The following is a 19,670-nucleotide window of genomic DNA, read 5'->3' on the forward strand; positions in this document are numbered from 1 at the left end:
GCAATCCTGTCCTGCAACAGCTGAAAGAAGAGAAAGAGTTCGCTGAGGGACAGGTGAGGCCGACTGCAGACACTTCAATAGATCCAAAAAGATTCGCTCCATCTTGTGCCATGTTATTACAAGTGATTTACATAATTATCTATACGTTTGTTTCGGACAGATCAACTTCCTGAACAGCGTGATTGTGGACCTGCAGAGGAAGAACGAGGAGCTGAAGATCAAGTTGAAGAAGCTGGTCTTGTCAGAGTTCAACGGAAACGACGGCACAGACGGGTAAAACAAAAACACAAAGTCTAAATGTTCTCCTAATGCAGAGATGCAACAAGGAAATCCAGCTTACCCTTTCACTGTCATCCAGGCTTTTATAAATGATGGAGGTAAACGTTTAAAATGTAAACGGTGAGTCGGTTCTCTGGTTGTTCTCTCCGACAGGTTTGAGGAAGCGATACCAAAGCGTAAAAAGAAGTCGGCTCCTCGTCTGTTCTGCGACATCTGCGACTGCTTCGACCTCCACGACACGGAGGACTGTCCCACGCAGGCACAGAGCCCCGACTCCATACCTCACACCACCTACCATGGCAACCCGTCCGAAGAGCGGCCCTACTGTGACATCTGCGAGGTGTTCGGCCACACCACCGAGTCGTGTAACGACGACCAGACCTTCTGAGGCGCTCCGCCGCCACCCTCCCGCTCCGTCGCCTGATGCATTTCTTACACTCCTGCTCCAATAAATCCCTCAGATTACTTCCATAATGTATTTTTATACCGTGTTGATGCGTAGAGCTGCGATCGACTCTCCTAACCCTTTTGTTCCTCTGAGAGATGGGGTTCTGATTGCGGTGCAGAACGCTCCTCCAAATACGCTTCGTCAGTGCAATATTGATGTTTTTATCAAATGAAATTTGCTTTCTGCACTCGTTTTTTTTTTTTTTTATATATATATATGTTTAGACGTTTTGTTTTTTTTTTTTACTAAGTGAAAGTGATTTTCCACGTGTCGTTTCTAGGCTTTTGTTTTCTCAACAAAGTGATGCAACTTAATGAAGCACAGTTAAAACTGAAGGGAAACAAAGACCTGCACTGTTTTCGTTAACTAATCAGCAGCACTGCCACATGACGCATAAAATAAATGATTTATGCTCAGTTTTATTAGTTAACGTCTTGGTCCGGTTTAAACGAGGCTGAGTCAAATCTATTAAACACGATGCATAAGAGCGTATAAAACAGTCCTTAAAGCACGTGAGGAAAAACTTTTATTTAAGAAAAAAATCTAACAAATGTAACAACAATATTATAAAGTTGAAATGTGGATATTTTGTTTCAAGAGAGCAGCAATAATTCAGTGTGAAAATCTTAAATAGGAATATCTAATTTTGCATACAGGAAGACAATAATTGGAGCAAAAAGGGAAAGGAAACAACAAAAAACCAGATTCATAAATTCATAAGCTGTTGTCCATTTGGAAGACGTCTTCTCCGCATTTTGTTACGTTATAACCACAAACTTTAATGTTCTCTAGCAAACCTCTGGCACCGAGGAGCTTTATTTACGCTGAGGCTCAATAACACAGCTGGACTCTATTTTCGTATCAGAATCTCTTGGATCGGATTTTATTTTGGGGCATCTGAGCGATCAAGACTGAATACGAAACTATTTGTAAAAATCGGCCTTTGTACATCTAAAGACAATTTGCTGCACCAAATTTTATTCTGGGGCATTAAAGTGAAGAGATTTGAATAAAAATATAGATTTCTACTTGTTAATAAGAAATGTCGGTTTTTCTTCCGGGTCTTTTTTTTGCTCCATCTCATAAAATCCCAATAAAACATAAGATTTGTGGTTTTAACATTAGAACATTTGATGTTCATTTGCAAAGCATCATTTTACAAATCAGGCTTTGTAATGATGCTTATCTTGAAACATTTTCGTATTCTGGAAATATTACAACTTTACCCTCTAAATATACCTTCATAGCACATTTTTTGATCAAAATATCAGTGATCCTCTATGTATCCTCGGAGCACAGTTATTATTTAACCATTTTTATTTCTGAAGCTATGTCTTATTACGATTTAAATTATATATTTTTTATTAACAGTTGCATATTTTTTTCGCAATGTTACACCGTGTTTCTGGAAACAAACCAACTTTTCAAACCGTCGTAGTTTGACCAATGTCAGCACTGAATGGTACCTGATGGAAGCGACGGGTGACGTTCTACTCTTGGCCTGTAGAAAGTAGATGCAGAACGCATTTGGGTGGGAACAAAAACTAAAAGACGACGTGACAACAACAAAAAATCGGGAAATGGATCCAAATTGAAAAATATGAAGCTTGTATTTGGCTATTTTCCTTCATTATATCGTGGAGTTTGACAGTTGTTCCGGTCATGAATTTTTTTTTAATGCTTTACATTTCTGCGAGAGCTTTAAGGGGAGCTTTTTGTCGGAGCTTGCTTTAAAGTTAAGATTTCAACCCTTTAATCCGACACACGTTTCCTCAGCTTCTAGGTCAGGGATGAACATATCTGCGTTTTCACCTTCCTGTGCGTTGCCGGTGAAAGCGACGGGAGGTTTGATGAAGTTACATTTTGTTATTTGTCTCCTGATGTTTTAAAAGCCAGCGACCGTTCTTACAGGGAAATAAGCTAGCACTGATGAAGTTTAACGCCTGCAGTAGGACTACTGTAGTACAGAAGACTGACGTGGCGTCCAGCCTGGTATTGCACTCTCCACTTTAAAGATTTGGTGTTTAAGCAGGCTGTGTGGTCTGCAGCTGTGACATTTTTTGTTTTTGTTTTAGGGAATACTGCTCTCCAAAGCTAAGAGTTGACATTTTGGTTGTAACGCTTATTCACTTTCAGAACTGGAAGAAAATTCAAGACATTCTGTTCTTCCTATTGTGATTAGTAGATTTCCTTATTTTGACCTTGCCCTTAAAGCTACAGTATGTAACTTTATATTTAAAAATCTGTTTTTTACATGTTTGGTCAAACTGCGACTATGTCCTGACTGTATGGGATGAGACAGATAATCTGTGATCTCCTCCAACTTCTTTCTAAGCTATTATAACGATATGTAAAATGCACAGCTTCCGGTCAAAAACAACCGATCAGAGCCAGGAGGAGTGTCTTAGCACTTTCAATCATATTCATGTGCTTGCTGCTAAATGGGTCAATGATGCATTCAAACCCAATGCGTTATGCGCGTCAAAAACACATCTGACGCTTCAAGTTTGACACGTGCACTTTTGGTGCGTTCACATCAAACACATTTTGAGTGTCAGGTGAGTCTGGTTTACATTCAAAGTCTCTGTGGAGCATCGTACATGTTAGGCGCGCTCAAACGGTTCAAATGGCGCCTCCACGTATAGACTTACGCACCTAATGCTCAAAACGCGTTTGGTGTGAACGCACCACAATGGCAGAGAAACGGCTCACCGTTACAGGAAAACGTTTTAACGGCCGTCTTCGGCGGCCATGTTAACTAGCCTTAGCATTCATGGCAGACTCAACAGTCAGGATGGGCAAAGAGCAAGGAGGGGAGTGTCAACGGTGCATATGCGAACTGGTTGAAAACGCTAAGACCCTCCCCCCGGCCCTGATTGGTTGTTTCTGTAGTTAATACTAGAAGGCGGATGTGTTCGATTTCTTTTCTTTTCTTTTTTTTTTTTTTTTTTTTTTTTTTTTTTTACAGATTATCTGTCTTATACTATACTGACACAAAATAGTGATAGTTTTAATAAATATGTAAAAATGTGTATGTCTTATAAAATTCACATATTGTAGCTTTAATGCTTCTTATCTTGCCTCGGCTAATCACAGACACCTATGATGATTTAATTGAAATAATGCTCCATGAACATGATGGTTAGAGACGGTGTATGTATGTTGGAACTGAAATTGTAACGTTTTTTTAATGAAGTAGTACATATATAAATAATTTGGCTAATAAATAGTGGGATTAATACCCAACAAGCCTTTATTTAGTTAAAAATGCACCAAGGCAATGTCTAAATGGCCCATACATATGTAGACTAAAATTGGTATGTATTTGATCTAGAACTGAACATTTTTTATGTCTGATTTCGGTTTTTCGATATTTATTATCAGTCTAAATGTAGACTTGTTTAAGCCTAGAATAACAAGGAAAAAAACTTTTAAACATGAGCTACACAAATGCAAATAGTATAATTGTTAATATGTACTGCTCATAGTTTTGATGTTGCTGTAAACTGTCCTTTTTTAAAAAAAATCCAAATCATGATGGTTTTATGAGCAGCTTGATCGCAGAGGGGCTGTTTGAGACTTTGTGGTTCTGGTTGGAGATGAAGGTTGATGAGGAGCTTCGGGTATTTTCCTTTCATTAAAACAAACCCAGAAAGCATCTTCTGTTCACTTAGACATTCCAGATAAAAGTGTGCATTGCTCCATCCACCAGTACAGCAGAAATGTGGAAATCTGTCATATTTACCACAAATGCTCAACATACAGATCTCAAATTGACAAAAATAGTTTCTTTTTATGAACATATAAGAAAAAGAAAGTGTCAAAAGTGGACCAGTTAGCCTTTGTTTTTCTTAAACATACTTTTGTCTTTTTTATTTTGCTTTATGCCATGTTATTTATTTATTCTCCAGTTCTAAATATTGGTGTCATAAACAAGCTTTAGCTTTGGAGCTCAATATTCACTCTGCTCTAGCTGAGCTAAGCTAACAAGCTGCTAGCTTGAGCTTTTTGTTGAAGGCTAAACATGAATACGCAGAATTTCTAAAGTGGAATTTAATTAACTTAAATTAAACTCCTGTAGCAACCACCTTTGGACATGTTTTGTTCTAAAGCACAATTTTTTGGATCATATTGAATCTTCCCGTGTAAAAGTGATGCAATGAACTGTTGGCACTAGTCTGTAAATACTAATCAGAGGTTTGCTTCTGACGCATGTGTACACGGTGCCATAAAACAGAAATTCAGCTTTTAACGTGTGCTACATTTTTATTTTTCTGCCAGTTAAGACTGAAAGTATAGAGGTTTACACTCCCAGTGGGAAAACGGTTCGTAGAAAACTGTATGCGTTGTGTACTTTTCAAGTGATGACTAATTGTTGGTGTAATGTTTTATATATGTAACATCTGCACAGACAAGTATTTTACAGATGTGGATGTGACGTAAAATGTCACTGTTTTCTATGTACTACATATTCCTGAACTGTCCAATAGAAATTCTACGACGGGGATTTCTGGTGTCATGATTTCTTTTTTGTTTTTCCGGCCGTGTGCATTAGCATCTTTTAGTCGGCAGGAATAAGATTAGCTTTTAAACGAGTGAATTAAAAAGAAAGTTGAAACATGGGTAATTCCTTTAAGTCTCACCTAACATACCTTCTGCATAGTTAAACATTTGGCATGCATCAGTAACAGCTTAGTTAGGCATTTTCCTTTTAATCAACACAAATGCAACACAAAAGTAGCAACAGTTTCTTTTTCTATTTCAAGCAACAACTTTCACTCTCATTTTTTCAAAGATCAACATTATTTTCTTTTATCGTTAAAGTAATTCTCATACCTGCTGAACTGCTTTTTCTTATGTTTCTATGGCTATTCTGGTGATTCTTTGCAGTCACTCTAATCTTTAGATTCTTGATCAGACTTATCATTGGACATATCTGTAAACTGTTTTTCCTGACCTCATTAGATGAAATGAATTTTAAAAATGTATACCAATGCTGATATTTTGAATCAAACACACTTCCCTGATACGATTTTAAGTGGAGAGCAATAATGAGCTTGTTTCTTTTACCCCCACATTAAAAGGCGAGTACCAGTTTCAGCTTATAGGGTATTTCTCTCCATTTTGTGCGTCCAAATGACCATATTCGCCAATAAAAGTTGTGGACTGCAATGTTTACCAGCTTTTAAAATGGTAACCCTTTCCATTAAAAAAACTCGCAGTAAATCCAGCATGGTATGGAGGCACTCATAGATGCTCTTTTCTCAAATAAATACATTGAGAACTTCATGGCAGAAACAATAATCCCAAAGTGCATCTCTGTGGTCCCATCTGAGTTCTTGCAAATTCCCAACAGAAATTAGAATGAAAATGTGAAGCAGGTACAAAATGCAGACTGTGACGTGAACATATGCTCATACATAAATAAAGAATAAAGCCTTAATAAAACTTGAAGATATTTATTTAATGCAGAATTTACAAAACACAGATCAGCTCCTCCCCAGAGTTTCTGTGGATGATTTTGTTCTAAATGGCGCCCTCTTCTGTTCAATGAAAACAGCTCAGAAAAATAATTTTAAAAAGAATCTAATTTGATTTAAGCACATCTTTTGTAAAGTAATATTTGAGACACGCAGTTCATTTACAGTATTTGGATTGGTGTAATAATTGCTTAAAATACCAGCGGGAAAATGCAACAAACTGGTCAGCAATCATAAAAAATTTGGATTTGAAAAATTGATTGCTGTAATGACAATAAGCATGTTTTCTCAGATAAACCCTTTTCAACGTGTTGTTCAAATCAAAACATTAATAAAAATAAATAAATCCATTATAGTGTTTTCTTTTTAAAAATATTATCTTTTCATACTTGTCAAGTCTCTTTCCCGCCATGCTCCCGTATTATTTTCCCGTAAATATCCCGTATTACTTGATACCTTTATGAATTTACGTCTTTGTATGTTGTTAAAATGTTATTATGCTCAACATTTTTATTTATTTATTTTTTATTATTTGCCAAAATCACTTTAGTCCATTCTTTTTTTTTTTAGTGAATATATTGACGAGTCAGAGAGAAAATGTTCTCTCTTTTATTTTGAAATTTATCCTGTATTAATCTGAAAAGCCAGGTTTGGACGAGCGCTTATGACGTCGGGTCTTCACATATGTACGTCATTTGTCTCAAAAGTTGGTGAGACGCTTCGTGAAACTTAAGGCACCAACATAATTTGTCGTATTATTTCTACTACTTAGTTTTAATTTACAGTATTTATGTTACATCACCTTCCTACTGTTAAGCTGCCGCCTTGGTTTAATCTAAACTATTTCACAGTTAACTTTGCGTCAGTAGCGGCTGCGATACGTTGTAGTATTTTAAAGCCAGCTGTCAACTTTTCATCCCCGCTATGCCATCAGCCGAAGCTCAACAACAACGAGAATGACGCCGCAGGAGCATAAACACTGGCTGAATGTGGATGTGACGTAAGGAGCGGGAAACAGCTGTGACATCATGGACGGCAGAAGAAGACTGTTTACCTCCGGCGACAGCGCCTTTCTGCGAGCTGACGGTAACCAGCTGACACGTCACCGCCCCTGTCCATGTCAGTTTTCAGCCATGTAACTTTCATTGTTTGTTTCAGACGGCTCGGCTACACTGTGGCACAGCACTCCAGTTAAAGAGGTCTGGCTTTTATTGTTGTCCGTCAATTTGTGCAATTTCCGGTCTGCATATATTCAAAATGTACACAATTTCTTCAGAGGTCCAAATAATTGTGTGCTTGGGTTGTGTTCTGTAATGATAAACTTTAAAGAATGTGTTTTCTACTGGTTTCCAGAAAGGTAGAGGTTCTCCACTTGATGGCAAACAGCCACGTGGTCCAAACAGAGGTTCACCAACACAGTGGGTCCAGAGTTCTGCTGGAGTCCCAATAGATTCCTGCTGTGGTCACAATGTTCAAGGTGCTGAGGAGGTGAGGTCAAAATGTAGGTATCGCGACAACAATGTGTAAGATGTGAATGACAAAGTTTTTATTTTATTTTTTTTACATTTATTGATCATTTTAAATAGAACATATACTCAGACTAAAAGGTTAATGATGCATCTCTGCCAAATATTTGAGGAATAAAAAAAACATAACGGAGAGCTAAAAGCTAATGTTATAAAGTTCAATAGTGAACGATAGTAGTGAATACGGTACACACAGTAAAATTATATTTTCAAATATATTCCATTTAGATTTTGGCTTCCAAATAAAGTAATGGAGTATGTATATAAAAGTGGCAACAAAGAGAAATTGAATATTTATATAATTCTACATATCTAATTTTAGACCTGTTGCAGTAAATAATCCATCCATCCATCCATCCATCCATCCATTTTCTTCCGCTTATCCGGGGTCGGGTCGCGGGGGCAGCAGCTTCAGAAGGGAGGCCCAGACTTCCCTCTCCCCAGCCACTTCTTCCAGCTCCTCCGGGGGAATCCCAAGGCGTTCCCAGGCCAGCCGAGAGACGTAATCCCTCCAGCGTGTCCTGGGTCTTCCCCGAGGCCTCCTCCCGGTGGGACGTGCCCGGAACACCTCACCAGGGAGGCGTCCAGGAGGCATCCTTACCAGATGCCCGAGCCACCTCAACTGGCTCCTCTCGACGTGGAGGAGCAGCGGCTCTACTCTGAGTCCCTCCCGGATGACCGAGCTTCTCACCCTATCTCTAAGGGAGAGCCCAGCCACCCTGCGGAGGAAACTCATTTCGGCCGCTTGTACCCGTGATCTCGTTCTTTCGGTCATGACCCAAAGCTCATGACCATAGATGAGGGTGGGAACGTAGATCGACCGGTAAATCGAGAGCTTCGCTTTTTGGCTCAGCTCTCTCTTCACCACGACGGACCGGTACAGCGCCCGCTTCACAGTAGACGCTGCCCCAATCCGCCTGTCGATCTCCAGTTCCCTTCTTCCCTCATTCGTAAACAAGATCCCCAGATACTTAAACTCCTCCACTTGAGGCAGGACGACCCCCCTGACCCGGAGAAGGCACTCTACCCTTTTCCGGCTCAAGACCATGGCCTCGGATTTGGAGGCACTGAGCCTCATCCCGGCCGCTCCACACTCGGCTGCGAACCGCTCCAGTGAGAGCTGCAGATCACGTTCCGATGAAGCCAACAGGACCCCATCATCCGCAAAAAGCAGAGATGCGATCCTAAGGCCACCAAAACGGATCCCCTCAACACCTCGGCTGCGCCTAGAAATTCTGTCCATAAAAGTAATGAACAGAATCGGTGACAAAGGGCAGCCTTGGCGGAGTCCAACTCTCACCGGAAACGAGCCCGACTTACTGCCGGCAATGCGGACCAGACTCTGACACCGGTCATACAGGGACCTGACAGCCCATATCAAAGGGCCCGGTACCCCATACTCCCGGAGTACCCCCCACAGGGCCCCCCGAGGGACACGGTCGAACGCCTTCTCCAAGTCCACAAAACACATGTAGACTGGTTGGGCGAACTCCCATGCACCCTCCAGGACCCTGCTGAGGGTGTAGAGCTGGTCCAGTGTTCCACGACCAGGACGAAAACCACACTGCTCTTCCTGAATCCGAGGTTCGACTATCCGACGGACCCTCCTCTCCAGGACCCCTGAATAGACCTTACCAGGGAGGCTTAAGAGTGTGATCCCCCTGTAATTGGAGCACACCCTCCGGTCCCCCTTTTTAAACAGGGGGACCACCACCCCAGTCTGCCAGTCCAGGGGAACTGCCCCCGATGTCCATGTGATATTGCAGAGTCGCGTTAGCCAACACAACCCYGCAACATCCAGAGCCTTAAGGAACTCCGGGCGGATCTCATCCACCCCCGGGGCCCTGCCACCGAGGAGCTTTTTGACCACCTCGGCGACCTCGTCCCCAGAGATTGGAGAGCCCAGCCCAGAGTCCCCATGCTCAGCTTCCTCAACAGAAGGCATGTTGGTGGGATTGAGGAGGTCTTCGAAGTATTCCGCCCACCGGCCCACAACGTCCCGAGTTGAGGTCAGCAGCGCACCATCCCCACTATAAACAGTGTTGGTGCTGCACTGCTTCCCCCTCCTGAGACGCCGGATGGTGGACCAGAATCGCCTCGAAGCCGTACGGAAGTCTGTCTCCATGGCCTCTCCAAACTCCTCCCACGCCCGAGTTTTTGCCTCAGCGACAACCCGAGCCGCATGCCGTTTCGCCCGCCGGTACCTATCAGCTGCTTCTGAAGTCCCACAGGCCAAAAAGGCCCGGTAGGACTCCTTCTTCAGCTTGACAGCATCCCTCACCGAAGGTGTCCACCAACGGGTTCGAGGGTTGCCGCCGCGACAGGCACCAACGACCTTGCGGCCGCAGCTCCGATAGGCCGCCTCGGCAATGGAGGTACGGAACATGGTCCACTCAGACTCAATGTCCCCCACCTCCCCCGGAACGTGTTCGAAGTTCTGCCGGAGATGAGAGTTGAAGCTCCGTCTCACAGGGGACTCCGCCAGACGTTCCCAGCAGACCCTCACTTCACGTTTGGGCCTGCCAGGTCTGACCGGCTTCCTCCCCCACCACCGGAGCCAACTCGTCACCAGGTAGTGGTCAGTGGACAGCTCCGCACCTCTCTTCACCCGAGTGTCCAAGACATGCGGCCGCAAATCCGATGAGACGATGACAAAGTCGATCATCGAACTGCGGCCTAGGGCGTCCTGGTGCCAAGTGCACATATGGACGCCCTTATGCCTGAACATGGTGTTCGTGATGGACAATCCGTGACGAGCACAGAAGTCCAACAACAGAACACCGCTTGGGTTCAGATCGGGGGGGCCGTTCCTCCCAACCAGGCCTCTCCAGGTCTCACTGTCATTGCCCACGTGAGCGTTGAAGTCTCCCAGTAGAACAAGGGAGTCCCCAGGAGGGGCACTCTCCAGTACCCCCTCTAAGGACTCCAAGAAGGGTGGGTAATCTGAACTGCCGTTCGGCCCGTAAGCACAAACAACAGTCAGAACCCGTCCCCCCACCCGTAGGCGGAGGGAGGCCACCCTCTCGTTCACCGGGGTGAACCCCAACGTACAGGCGCCCAAATGGGGGGCAACAAGTATGCCCACTCCAGCCCGGCGCCTCTCACTGTGGGCAACTCCAGAGTGGAAGTACGTCCAGCCCCTCTCAAGGAGACTGGTTCCAGAACCAGAGCCATGCGTCGAGGTGAGGCCGACTATTTCTAGCCGGAACCTCTCAGCCTCGCACACTAGCTCCGGYTCCTTCCCCACCAGAGAGGTGACGTTCCACGTCCCGAGAGCCAGCTTCTGCAGCCGAGGATCAGACCGCCAGGGTCCCCTCCCTTGGCTGCTGCCCATAGCACAATGCACCCGACCCCTTTGGCCCCTCGGACAGGTGGTGAGCCCATCGGAAGGGGGACCCACGTCTCCTCTTCGGGCTGAGCCCGGCCGGGCTCCGTGGGTAAAAGCCCGGCCACCAGGCGCTCGCCATCGTGCCCCACCTCCAGGCCTGGCTCCAGAGTGGGGCCCCGGTGACCCGCGTCCGGGCGAGGGAAAACGCAGTCCAAAGTTCGTATTCATCATAGGGGTCTTCATAGGGATAATAAATCAATTAATTGTGTGATAAATTAAATTGAACTTATTGTTCCTCTCTGGATGATAAAAGTCTTCAGTCTGGTGCTTTGGTCTCAACTAGCGCCTTTTCTTTTCTTTTTTTTTTTTTTTTGAAGGACAGTTTTGTTTACAGAGATTTCATAATTCTGTTGTTTTATTTATTTTGGATATTTAAATGTCCTCCAGTTCCAGTGTTAAAAGTTCACCAGAATTTAAAGTTTATTTAATCTTTGAGATTATTATGCCATTACGAAATGATCTAAAAACATTATCATTTATCACAATAACTTCTGGGACAATTATTTGTTTCTGTAAATATCTGACAATTTTATCCAGAGTGTAGAGAAGGATGGATGGATGGATGGATGGATGGATGGATGGATGGATGGATGGATGGATGGATGGATGGATGGATGGATGGATGGATTGAAGGTGGGATTATTGGCAGATGGATGGATGGATGGATGGATGGATGGATGGATGGATGGATGGATGGATGGATGGATGGATGGATGGATGGATGGATGGATGGTTAAAAAACTTTCAGACGATGGGGTAGAGTACAGCATCTGGAAATAAAAATATATTTCCATACTCACCCGTACCTTTAACACACATAAAGTAAATCAAGGTCAGTTCTTTTCCAGACTGGTCAAAAACCCGGACGGTGTTGGTTTATAAACTAATAAACCTGACTGCTTCCTTCCTCTTGTGATGTTTTCCATGAAGCTTCCTGTGAAAGACCCGAGTAGCTCCACCATCCAGAGGCAGAGGAGGGAGCTCCAGCTCCTGATGGCCGAGCTGAAGGACAGAGAGCGAGAGCTGAACGCCATGTCGGCTTCCCATCAGAGACAGCACCAGGCCTGGGAACAAGACCGTGAGACTGCGCTGGTGCTGGAGCGGAGGTGTTCTCGTTTGGATGGTGAGAGCACAGAATGTTGTTAAAGTATCATGTAAAAATCGACTTTTTACATAATACTTTCTTTACATCATGTTATTATGAAGCAATCTGATTGGAGGATCAGAGTGTTGCCGTGATTCTTTCATACATGGCAACCATTCAGCTGTGCATAACACCTGGGTGGACCTAGCTCCACCTTCAAGACGCGACTCCTCCTTCGACAGATTCCAAGCTTCCGCCACACAGAGCAGCCCTCTCCCACAACTTCCTCACTCAGCTCCTTCAGACTAGCCAGCAGCAATTAGCAAACACCTGATGGAACTTTGCATCTGCTGAACTAATTATACAAGCTACTGCTCAGTGCAACGCTGGTAAAAATGTTGCTAAAGGTTTAATAGAGGAGCCATGTTGTGATGACTTCCTTAAGGCGGTTTTGGAAAGAGCAGGAGTTTCTTCACAAGACAGGCCCAATTTCAAAGCATTAAACCACAAAGTTCAATTTATTTTAAGTCATTTGGTTTATATACATTTTTATAACAACTGAAAGCAAAATAGTTACTTGATTGTGCTATAAAATACACAAGACTGCCCCTTTAACTGATGTAGCACCAACCCGTCCCGTCTTTTTACTGGATTGACAAAAAATGCATGAACTGAATTACACCATCACACAGCAGAATGAGAAATTGTGCAAGTGTTAATCTTCTGAGACCAGTCACTAATATAATCTGTTTGCATGCAAAACTTTTCATCTCACCTGATAGCATTTAGCAAATGCCTCTTCTATGTGCGTGTGTGTGTGTGTTTTCTCACAGATGAGTTGCAGAGGTCCAACGAGGTGATCAGTGTCCTGACTAAACATGTGTGGGTTGTGGAAAGCAGAGAGAAAGAGGCGCAGATGCAGCTAGGCGACGCTAAGCAGCTGCTGTGTGAGCTGGAAAAGCAGCAGCAGCAAGTCAGTCAAAAGTGTCAGGACTACGAGGTAACGACTGTCCGCCCGCTTGTACAGCTGCTTGTATTTGCTGTAGTGGCGGGACTCCATTAAAAGTTTTAATAGAGTTAATTACGACGTCTGTGGTTCATTGAAAAATGAAAATAGACAAAATAATAAACATGTTCAATTCAGAAACCCCTTTATTCAGCATAACTATTGAATAAATAGACACATGAGCTCAAGAACAAATATATTTGTTATTTTAATTTGTTATTCATGTTATTCAACCATCAGAAAAATTTGTATTATACTTATTTGGAAATGTGGCCTGTGGACGCTAACATTAGCATTAGAGGTGGCTGTGCTGCTGCTACATGTGTAGCATTGAGATGCTATTTTAGGCTTGAATAATTTCACTGATAGGCTAACTCCTTTTAGCAGAGCTTGAACATGACAATGGTATTTTCCAACATCCAATCAGATTGTGTTTTGAAGCAAAAATTAACCCCCTGTGGGCCAATGGGAGCGAGTTTGTCATCCATTACTGCTGTTTGTGGATATTGCTTGTGTGTTAGATTAGTGAATGTAGAAATGCTCAAATACATAGATTCTGGCCAGACCGTTTGTATGTGAAAAAATGTATATGCAATTAATTGCCTTAAATTGTTTTACATTTATATCCTGTCAGTGTGAAAATATCTATTAATTATGGTGGACCTTCACAATTTTACAAGAGTTTGGAAAAATTGTGACTTATGATGCATTTCCCCCCCCCCCCAATTTCCTACCTGATCCAACCTCATTCCCAGTCAAACAAATGTTTTACATTTTTCTTGAAGGCAGCCAAAGAAAAAGAGAGGCTGGAAAAATTAAGCGGTTTGTGATATTTTTCAGGCAAAGAACCAGAGCCTCAGCTCCGCTGTCATGGCTCTGTCCACACAAGTTGGTTCTCTGCAGGTCCGAGAGGAAGAACTGAGTTCAATGCTCAAGCTAAAAGTAAATCCCTCAGACTCATAACTTAATCCAACACTCGTCACACGTGTGACCTTATTACTGCTTCGTGTGTATCTCTGTCAGGACAAAGACGTGGTCGAAGCCTCGGGTCGTAACCTGGAGCTGTCGGCGAGGCTCCAGGACCTGGAGACGTCGTTGGCAGAGAGTCGCTCTCAGGAGAACAAGCTGCTGAGAGACTTGGAGGAAATGAAGCGGCGTTACAGAGAAGCTAAGCACGAGGTCTCCCAGCTCAGAGGTAACAAACTACGGCTTTGTTCAGAAAACTGTGAGAGCTGTTAGTTTTTATTGGAGAAGCGAATCAGATTTTCCAGTATTTGACGAGCTGATCACCACTTAGAAAAAAAGAAGACAATGATTTCAAGCATGTTGGTCAGTGTGTGGAGTCTTTCCCAGCTTCATCTGTAATGATGCAACGTTACTGACGTGAAGTTTTCTGATCATTAAAGAACAAATTGTAACTTTACAGCTGGCTCATGATGAAGAAAATAACATGAAAAGAATGTTTCTTGGCTAAATTATCAAATATGTGTGGACATAGTTTTTATTCCTTGAGTTAATTACCGTTTATGCTACACTGGTTTCTTTTATGTGAACAAGTAAATAAAAATACAATAGCCTTAAAAATGTGTGGAAATGCATTTAATGAATACAAATGGTATTTTCCTTTCAAAAAGTTTAACTATTGTTCAAGAAGGTTTTAAAAATTTTGATTCAGATAAATGTCTTTTTTTTTTGTGCGAGTTTTGGTTTCTTCATCTTATTACCCAGCATGTATAAGAACTACTGAAAGTCTGTCTTTAGAAGGATGAACCTAGAGGCTGGTTGTGTGTCGGACACCATAACCAGATCAGTTGTATCTCAGTATTTTCTTGACTGAGATGTTAGTGTTTAATCTGCGTGTCGCTGTGTTTGTAGCGGAGCTGCAGCAGCAGGTGAGTCAGAGCAGCAGGCAGAGAGAGGAGATCATCCGTCTGAAGCAGGAGCTGCAGCTGCTCCACACGGACCTGGCCCTGACTGGTACGTCACATGATCAGCTTCTTTCTCTGTAAGATTAATTATTTCTCATCTGAGAGATTTCAATTCATCAATATATTACCTGAAAATGGTCTCAAAGAGTTTTTTTTGTTTTTTGGATGGAGCGGGTACGATCCCAAGCACTTGTATGTGTTACCTTCCTTATGTAGCTGGATTCATAACATGCATTTCACATTTTATTAAAAATCTTTGTTTTATTTTCAAACATTTTGAAAACCATGTATTACTTTTCTTCCACTTCAGAATTCTGCACTACTCTTCGTTTGGCAATCGCATGAAATCCACAAAACTTATGTTGCGGTTTGCAGTTGTAACGTAACAAAATGTGAAAAAGTTCAGCATGCTCTAGTTTAGTCTTTTTAGAGCTAAAATAAAACTCCTCTCTCTTGTTCTGTCTCTTCAGTTTTCAGCAGGTCTGTCTTATCGGTGTGTGATTTCCATCTCTAGCAGGCGTGTCAGGAACCTCAGATTGTCAGATAAAGTCCAACCTGCTGATCTTTGCTGTTAACAGACGAGGGCGAGAGCTGGAAGGACGAGCTGCTGGAGCTGTCTCGCTCCAAGCAGGAGCGCATCATGTCGGAGCTGCTCTGCCTGCAGCAGGTACGGCGCCGGATGACAGAGCAGCTGCTGCTAAACGTTACTGAAGCGCTCTCATGTCTTTTCCTTGTTCCTCCTGCTCCGTCTGGAGGTGATTTTCCTGTTGGTCTGCATGCCTCGCTGTGTTCCTGCGGCGCTCTCACTCTCACAACGTGGTTCCGGTTCACATAAAGGCTGGGTTAGCAGGCATGACGTTAAATGTACAAACACAGATAAAGTCCTGTCTTTTCCTCTACATCAGGGGTGTCCAACTCAATTTAATTTTGGGCCAAATCAAGATCATGGATGCTCTTAAAGGGCCAGTTGTGCCAGAGTCCATTTCTAAAACCTGTTAACCATCTTTTAAAATATAAACAAATTCTTAAAATTAAGTAATATTAAACATCTTTTCAGTCCTTCCAGGAGTTTACGATTGTTTTGGGGATTTTTTTGCAAATTCTTGATTCTTAATTTGCAAATTTAGAGTATGGACAAGAGTTGTAGTTCTTAACTTTATTCTGAATCCCATTGAAAACAATCCATCTACCTGTTAATTTGCCAGATGCAAATTTTATACTTTAAGAAACATCTCACATTAAATTTAACATATTTATATGAATGTTCCATCAGTGTCTAAGCATAGATTAAAAACTCAAATTTGAGCCTGGAGAAGCGTGGAACTTTAATTCTGACCAGAGAAACATGTTGCATTTTTCATCGCAAACGCCACAACAAGCAGCAGCAATGGTTTTTCTGCTGGTGTGTGTTTTCCAGGTGTGTGAGAACCAGAGGAGTGACCTGCAGCTGCTGCGGCTGAACCAAGAACGAACACAGAGAGCTCAGAGGGAAACACACCATCAGCAATTACCTAGCAGGTGACAAGAAAATCAATTTTCTTGCCTCATACCCCCAGGACCAACAAAAAATCTTGAAATGAGAGATTTTTTAAGAGAAAGTTTTGATCTGCTAGGAAACGACCACAATCATTGCTGAATGTATCTCAAAGTCAGAGACATCAGAGTGGATGTGGTGGAGAGTTGAGTCCTGCAGGTGTGACCGGCCGTAACGAGCTGAACGTCTTTGTGTCCCAGGCAGGACGAATCGGCCTGTAACTATGACGACGTTCACTCCCTGAAGAACCTGAGACGTGATCTTGAAACCTCACCAGCAGTTGGCGTTCATGACTCCAACAGCAAACCTGAAGGCTTTCCAGCAAACACGACGGATGTAAGATATTTTATAAAAACTGTTTTAAAGGGACAGTACTGTATAAATGTTTTTTTTTTCCAGTTTTGCATTATCTCATGTTATTCCCTCATCAAAAACACACCTAGAGTGTTGCTTTGATTCTTTCATGCCTGCTTGATAAATCCATTAATCTCCCATGGCAACCACTCAGCTGTACAAAACACCTGGGCGGACCTAGCTCCACCTTTAAGACGCAGCTCCTCCTCTTAGCTGCTGATTCCAAGCTTCAGTACTTTCACATAACAGAGCACCCATCCCCTTGCGACTCCCCTAATCAGCTCCTTCAGACTAGCCAGCAGCAATTAGCAAACACCTGCTGGAACTAAGCTCATTATTGGAGCTGCTTCTCAGTGAAACGCTGGTAAAAACTTTGCTAAAGGATTAATGGAGGAGTCATGTTGTGACGACTTCCTGAAGTTTCAGAAAGAGCAGGAACTTCTTAAAGAGACAGAGGCCCAATTCCAAGGTTTTAAATTACAAATTAAAGTTTCCTATAGGTCATATTTGATATATATACACAGCATTTTTAATATCTGAAGTTAGCATAGTTACTTTATTGTGCTATAAATAATACCTGGAATAAACATAATACTGCCCCTTTAATAAACAACAAACTCAATTTTTTACACTGTACAGATACCGTTCTATTGTTTATTCTAATCTGAGTGTTTGAGTCAAGAATGTTTTTTTAATATCTGTACGAATGAGTAAACCAAGGCTTGGTATGAAGACTATAGAAACAGGAAGCAACATTTAGTCTTTGTTTCCCTAAAGGTAGCAAACTAAGCCCTCAAAACCTTACTGAAACATTTTCACAGCCAAAGGCAACGACTTCATGATGGTTTTACATATTGAGCTGTCAAAGTTTATCTTTTACATTTTGTCACATTTTGTTTATTGTGTTTAATGCGACAGGCCAGGGGTCATTAACTTTTTTTAAAACTAGAGAACTGTTTCTGCTTTCAGTCCAGCTGCATAAAACGCCGATCTACAATTGCAAACTTACATAACCTTTTGTTAAAAAAAAAAAAATCTACTATAGGAAAATTCTAGTAATTTTAAATGAGCCACAGCTTTATCTGTTTTTTTCTTTCTTTTTTTTAATAGAGAAAAACAAAACATTTACAAAAATCAAACATACATTTTCACATATGGGATGTTTATTTGTGGAAAACTATGTAAACAAAAAAAGCTGTTAGTTTCCAATGCAACGACGAGAAAAACAATTATTACTGATACTTCTGTCAGTAATATTTGTCATTTGAGTATCGGCAGGTCAGGCTTTTTAAAGATTGGTAATCAGCGATCGGCAAGAAAACTGCAATCGGTGCACCCCTAATCCATGAAAAAATATATGGAAATATATAATATTGGTAAATAACGGTAAACAACCAAAGCAGTGATATTTATATCAGATATCAATATATTTATATCAGATCATCATATCGATGCTTTCTTATGGGAAACTATCACTGCAACCAGACCATCCTCACTGAGAGACATGGTGGTGGCAGTATCATGCTTTTCTTCAACAGGGACTGAGAAGCTGGTGAAAGATCAAAATGTTCAGGGGATTTAAACTGAACATATAACATACAAAGCGCTTCTCTGGAGCTTTATGTTTTCTAACTACCGAGTCTCCTGTCTGCGTCTCATCAGGTTGCCGATCAGCTGTCAGCATGTTCTCTACAGCAGCCGTTGGGCAACTCCAGGCTGCTTCCAGGAGATCCTGAAAGCAGCAGCAGCTTGAGACGTCGCGTCTCCACAGGTTGTAATTCCAGCTGTGGGACCGCTCAGCCACACACAGCCCACCACCACCAGAACACCACGATACCCAAGGTACAGAGAGGGTGTGACAACCTGGATGGCGTAAAAGCTCCTCTAAGTCTGGGCGTGTAAAGATGAAACCGCTTTGTTTTCCCCTCCGGGCGAGTGACGCTCCACCCAAAGCCTGCCTGCATCACAGTGTCAGCCAGCGAGACGGCCGGGTTTGACCAAAGACTGGATTTCCTCTATAAATCATGAACTTTCAACCTCTGCAATCAGAGCAGTGAATAAAACTGTGTTATTGTTTCTGATAAAGAACAGACTCTGCTTTTACCTCAGGAAAAAAAAATTAAATGGCCTCAGTGGTTTTTTTTATCTTATATTTTGAGTATTTTGTACATTTTTATAATCTATTGTAAATCTGGTTTACTTAATATTTCTTTTAACCATGAGTCGTTTTTACATAATGTGTTGTGTGAAGTGGGGGTGAACTGAAACCAGTCCTGCAGGGCTGATGAGTCTTTCCAGTTCCACTGCCTTCACATGGTGACTCACAGGAAATATCTAAAGCTCTTGCTTTTACATCTTGTTACCTGGATGATCTCGCACTACTTTTTTTTTTTTTTCATATAAAGATGTATCTTTTACATTCCTTATCCCCTGTTCTTATTTAACTTATCTACTTTTAATGTGTGGTTGTTTGTGCTCTGAAGACATTTTTTCTCCACTTTTAAAGTTTTATTTTGAAATCTTCCCATGTTATTTGGGACAAGTGAAAATCAAGTCTAACAGGAGTGATCTGGTGACCTGACTCACCTTCAGTTGTTTTCTGTCTGCGAGGATCTCTGGACGTAGAAGTGTAGTCGCCTTGGA

At 42.2% G+C, this 19,670-nt stretch overlaps 2 protein-coding genes across 5 annotated transcripts in view; both read left to right on the forward strand.

Moving 5' to 3' along the window:
• Window positions 1–5,234, forward strand: part of clip1b (CAP-GLY domain containing linker protein 1b) — a 34,083-nt gene extending 28,849 nt beyond the window's left edge. For all 3 annotated transcript variants that reach the window (XM_008423330.2, XM_008423328.2, XM_008423329.2), the window contains exons 20-22: window positions 1–53; window positions 161–273; window positions 433–5,234. In XM_008423330.2, the coding sequence (XP_008421552.1) occupies window positions 1–53; window positions 161–273; window positions 433–667 (401 nt within the window). In that variant the 3' untranslated portion in view covers window positions 668–5,234. The remainder of the gene's footprint in view (window positions 54–160; window positions 274–432) is intronic.
• Window positions 5,235–6,761: 1,527 nt separating this feature from the next.
• Window positions 6,762–18,953, forward strand: ccdc62 (coiled-coil domain containing 62). Of its 2 annotated transcripts, XM_008423332.2 has the most exons (12): window positions 6,762–7,293; window positions 7,366–7,406; window positions 7,561–7,695; window positions 12,052–12,244; window positions 13,039–13,205; window positions 14,052–14,153; window positions 14,235–14,406; window positions 15,087–15,188; window positions 15,718–15,806; window positions 16,557–16,657; window positions 16,874–17,009; window positions 18,690–18,953. In XM_008423332.2, the coding sequence occupies exons 1-12, from the start codon at window positions 7,236–7,238 to the stop codon at window positions 18,927–18,929; spliced, it is 1,536 nt and encodes a 511-aa protein (XP_008421554.1). In that variant the 5' UTR covers window positions 6,762–7,235; the 3' UTR covers window positions 18,930–18,953. The 2 variants fall into 2 exon arrangements, with proteins under 2 accessions (XP_008421554.1, XP_008421555.1); XM_008423333.2 differs by lacking the exons at window positions 6,762–7,293; window positions 7,366–7,406 and having other exon boundaries at window positions 7,619–7,708.
• Window positions 18,954–19,670: the final 717 nt, after the last annotated feature.

The sequence above is a fragment of the Poecilia reticulata genome, linkage group LG12 (assembly GCF_000633615.1).
Source record: "Poecilia reticulata strain Guanapo linkage group LG12, Guppy_female_1.0+MT, whole genome shotgun sequence".
NCBI lineage: Eukaryota > Metazoa > Chordata > Actinopteri > Cyprinodontiformes > Poeciliidae > Poecilia > Poecilia reticulata.

Excerpts from the sequence above, each read along its gene's own strand:
- ccdc62 (XM_008423332.2), top strand. The coding sequence starts at position 7,236 with ATGGACGGCAGAAGAAGACTGTTTACCTCCGGCGACAGCGCCTTTCTG. Across the intron at positions 7,407-7,560 it reads ACAGCACTCCAGTTAAAGAG|AAAGGTAGAGGTTCTCCACT; the intron begins GTCTGGCTTTTA and ends ACTGGTTTCCAG. Across the intron at positions 12,245-13,038 it reads GAGGTGTTCTCGTTTGGATG|ATGAGTTGCAGAGGTCCAAC; the intron begins GTGAGAGCACAG and ends GTTTTCTCACAG.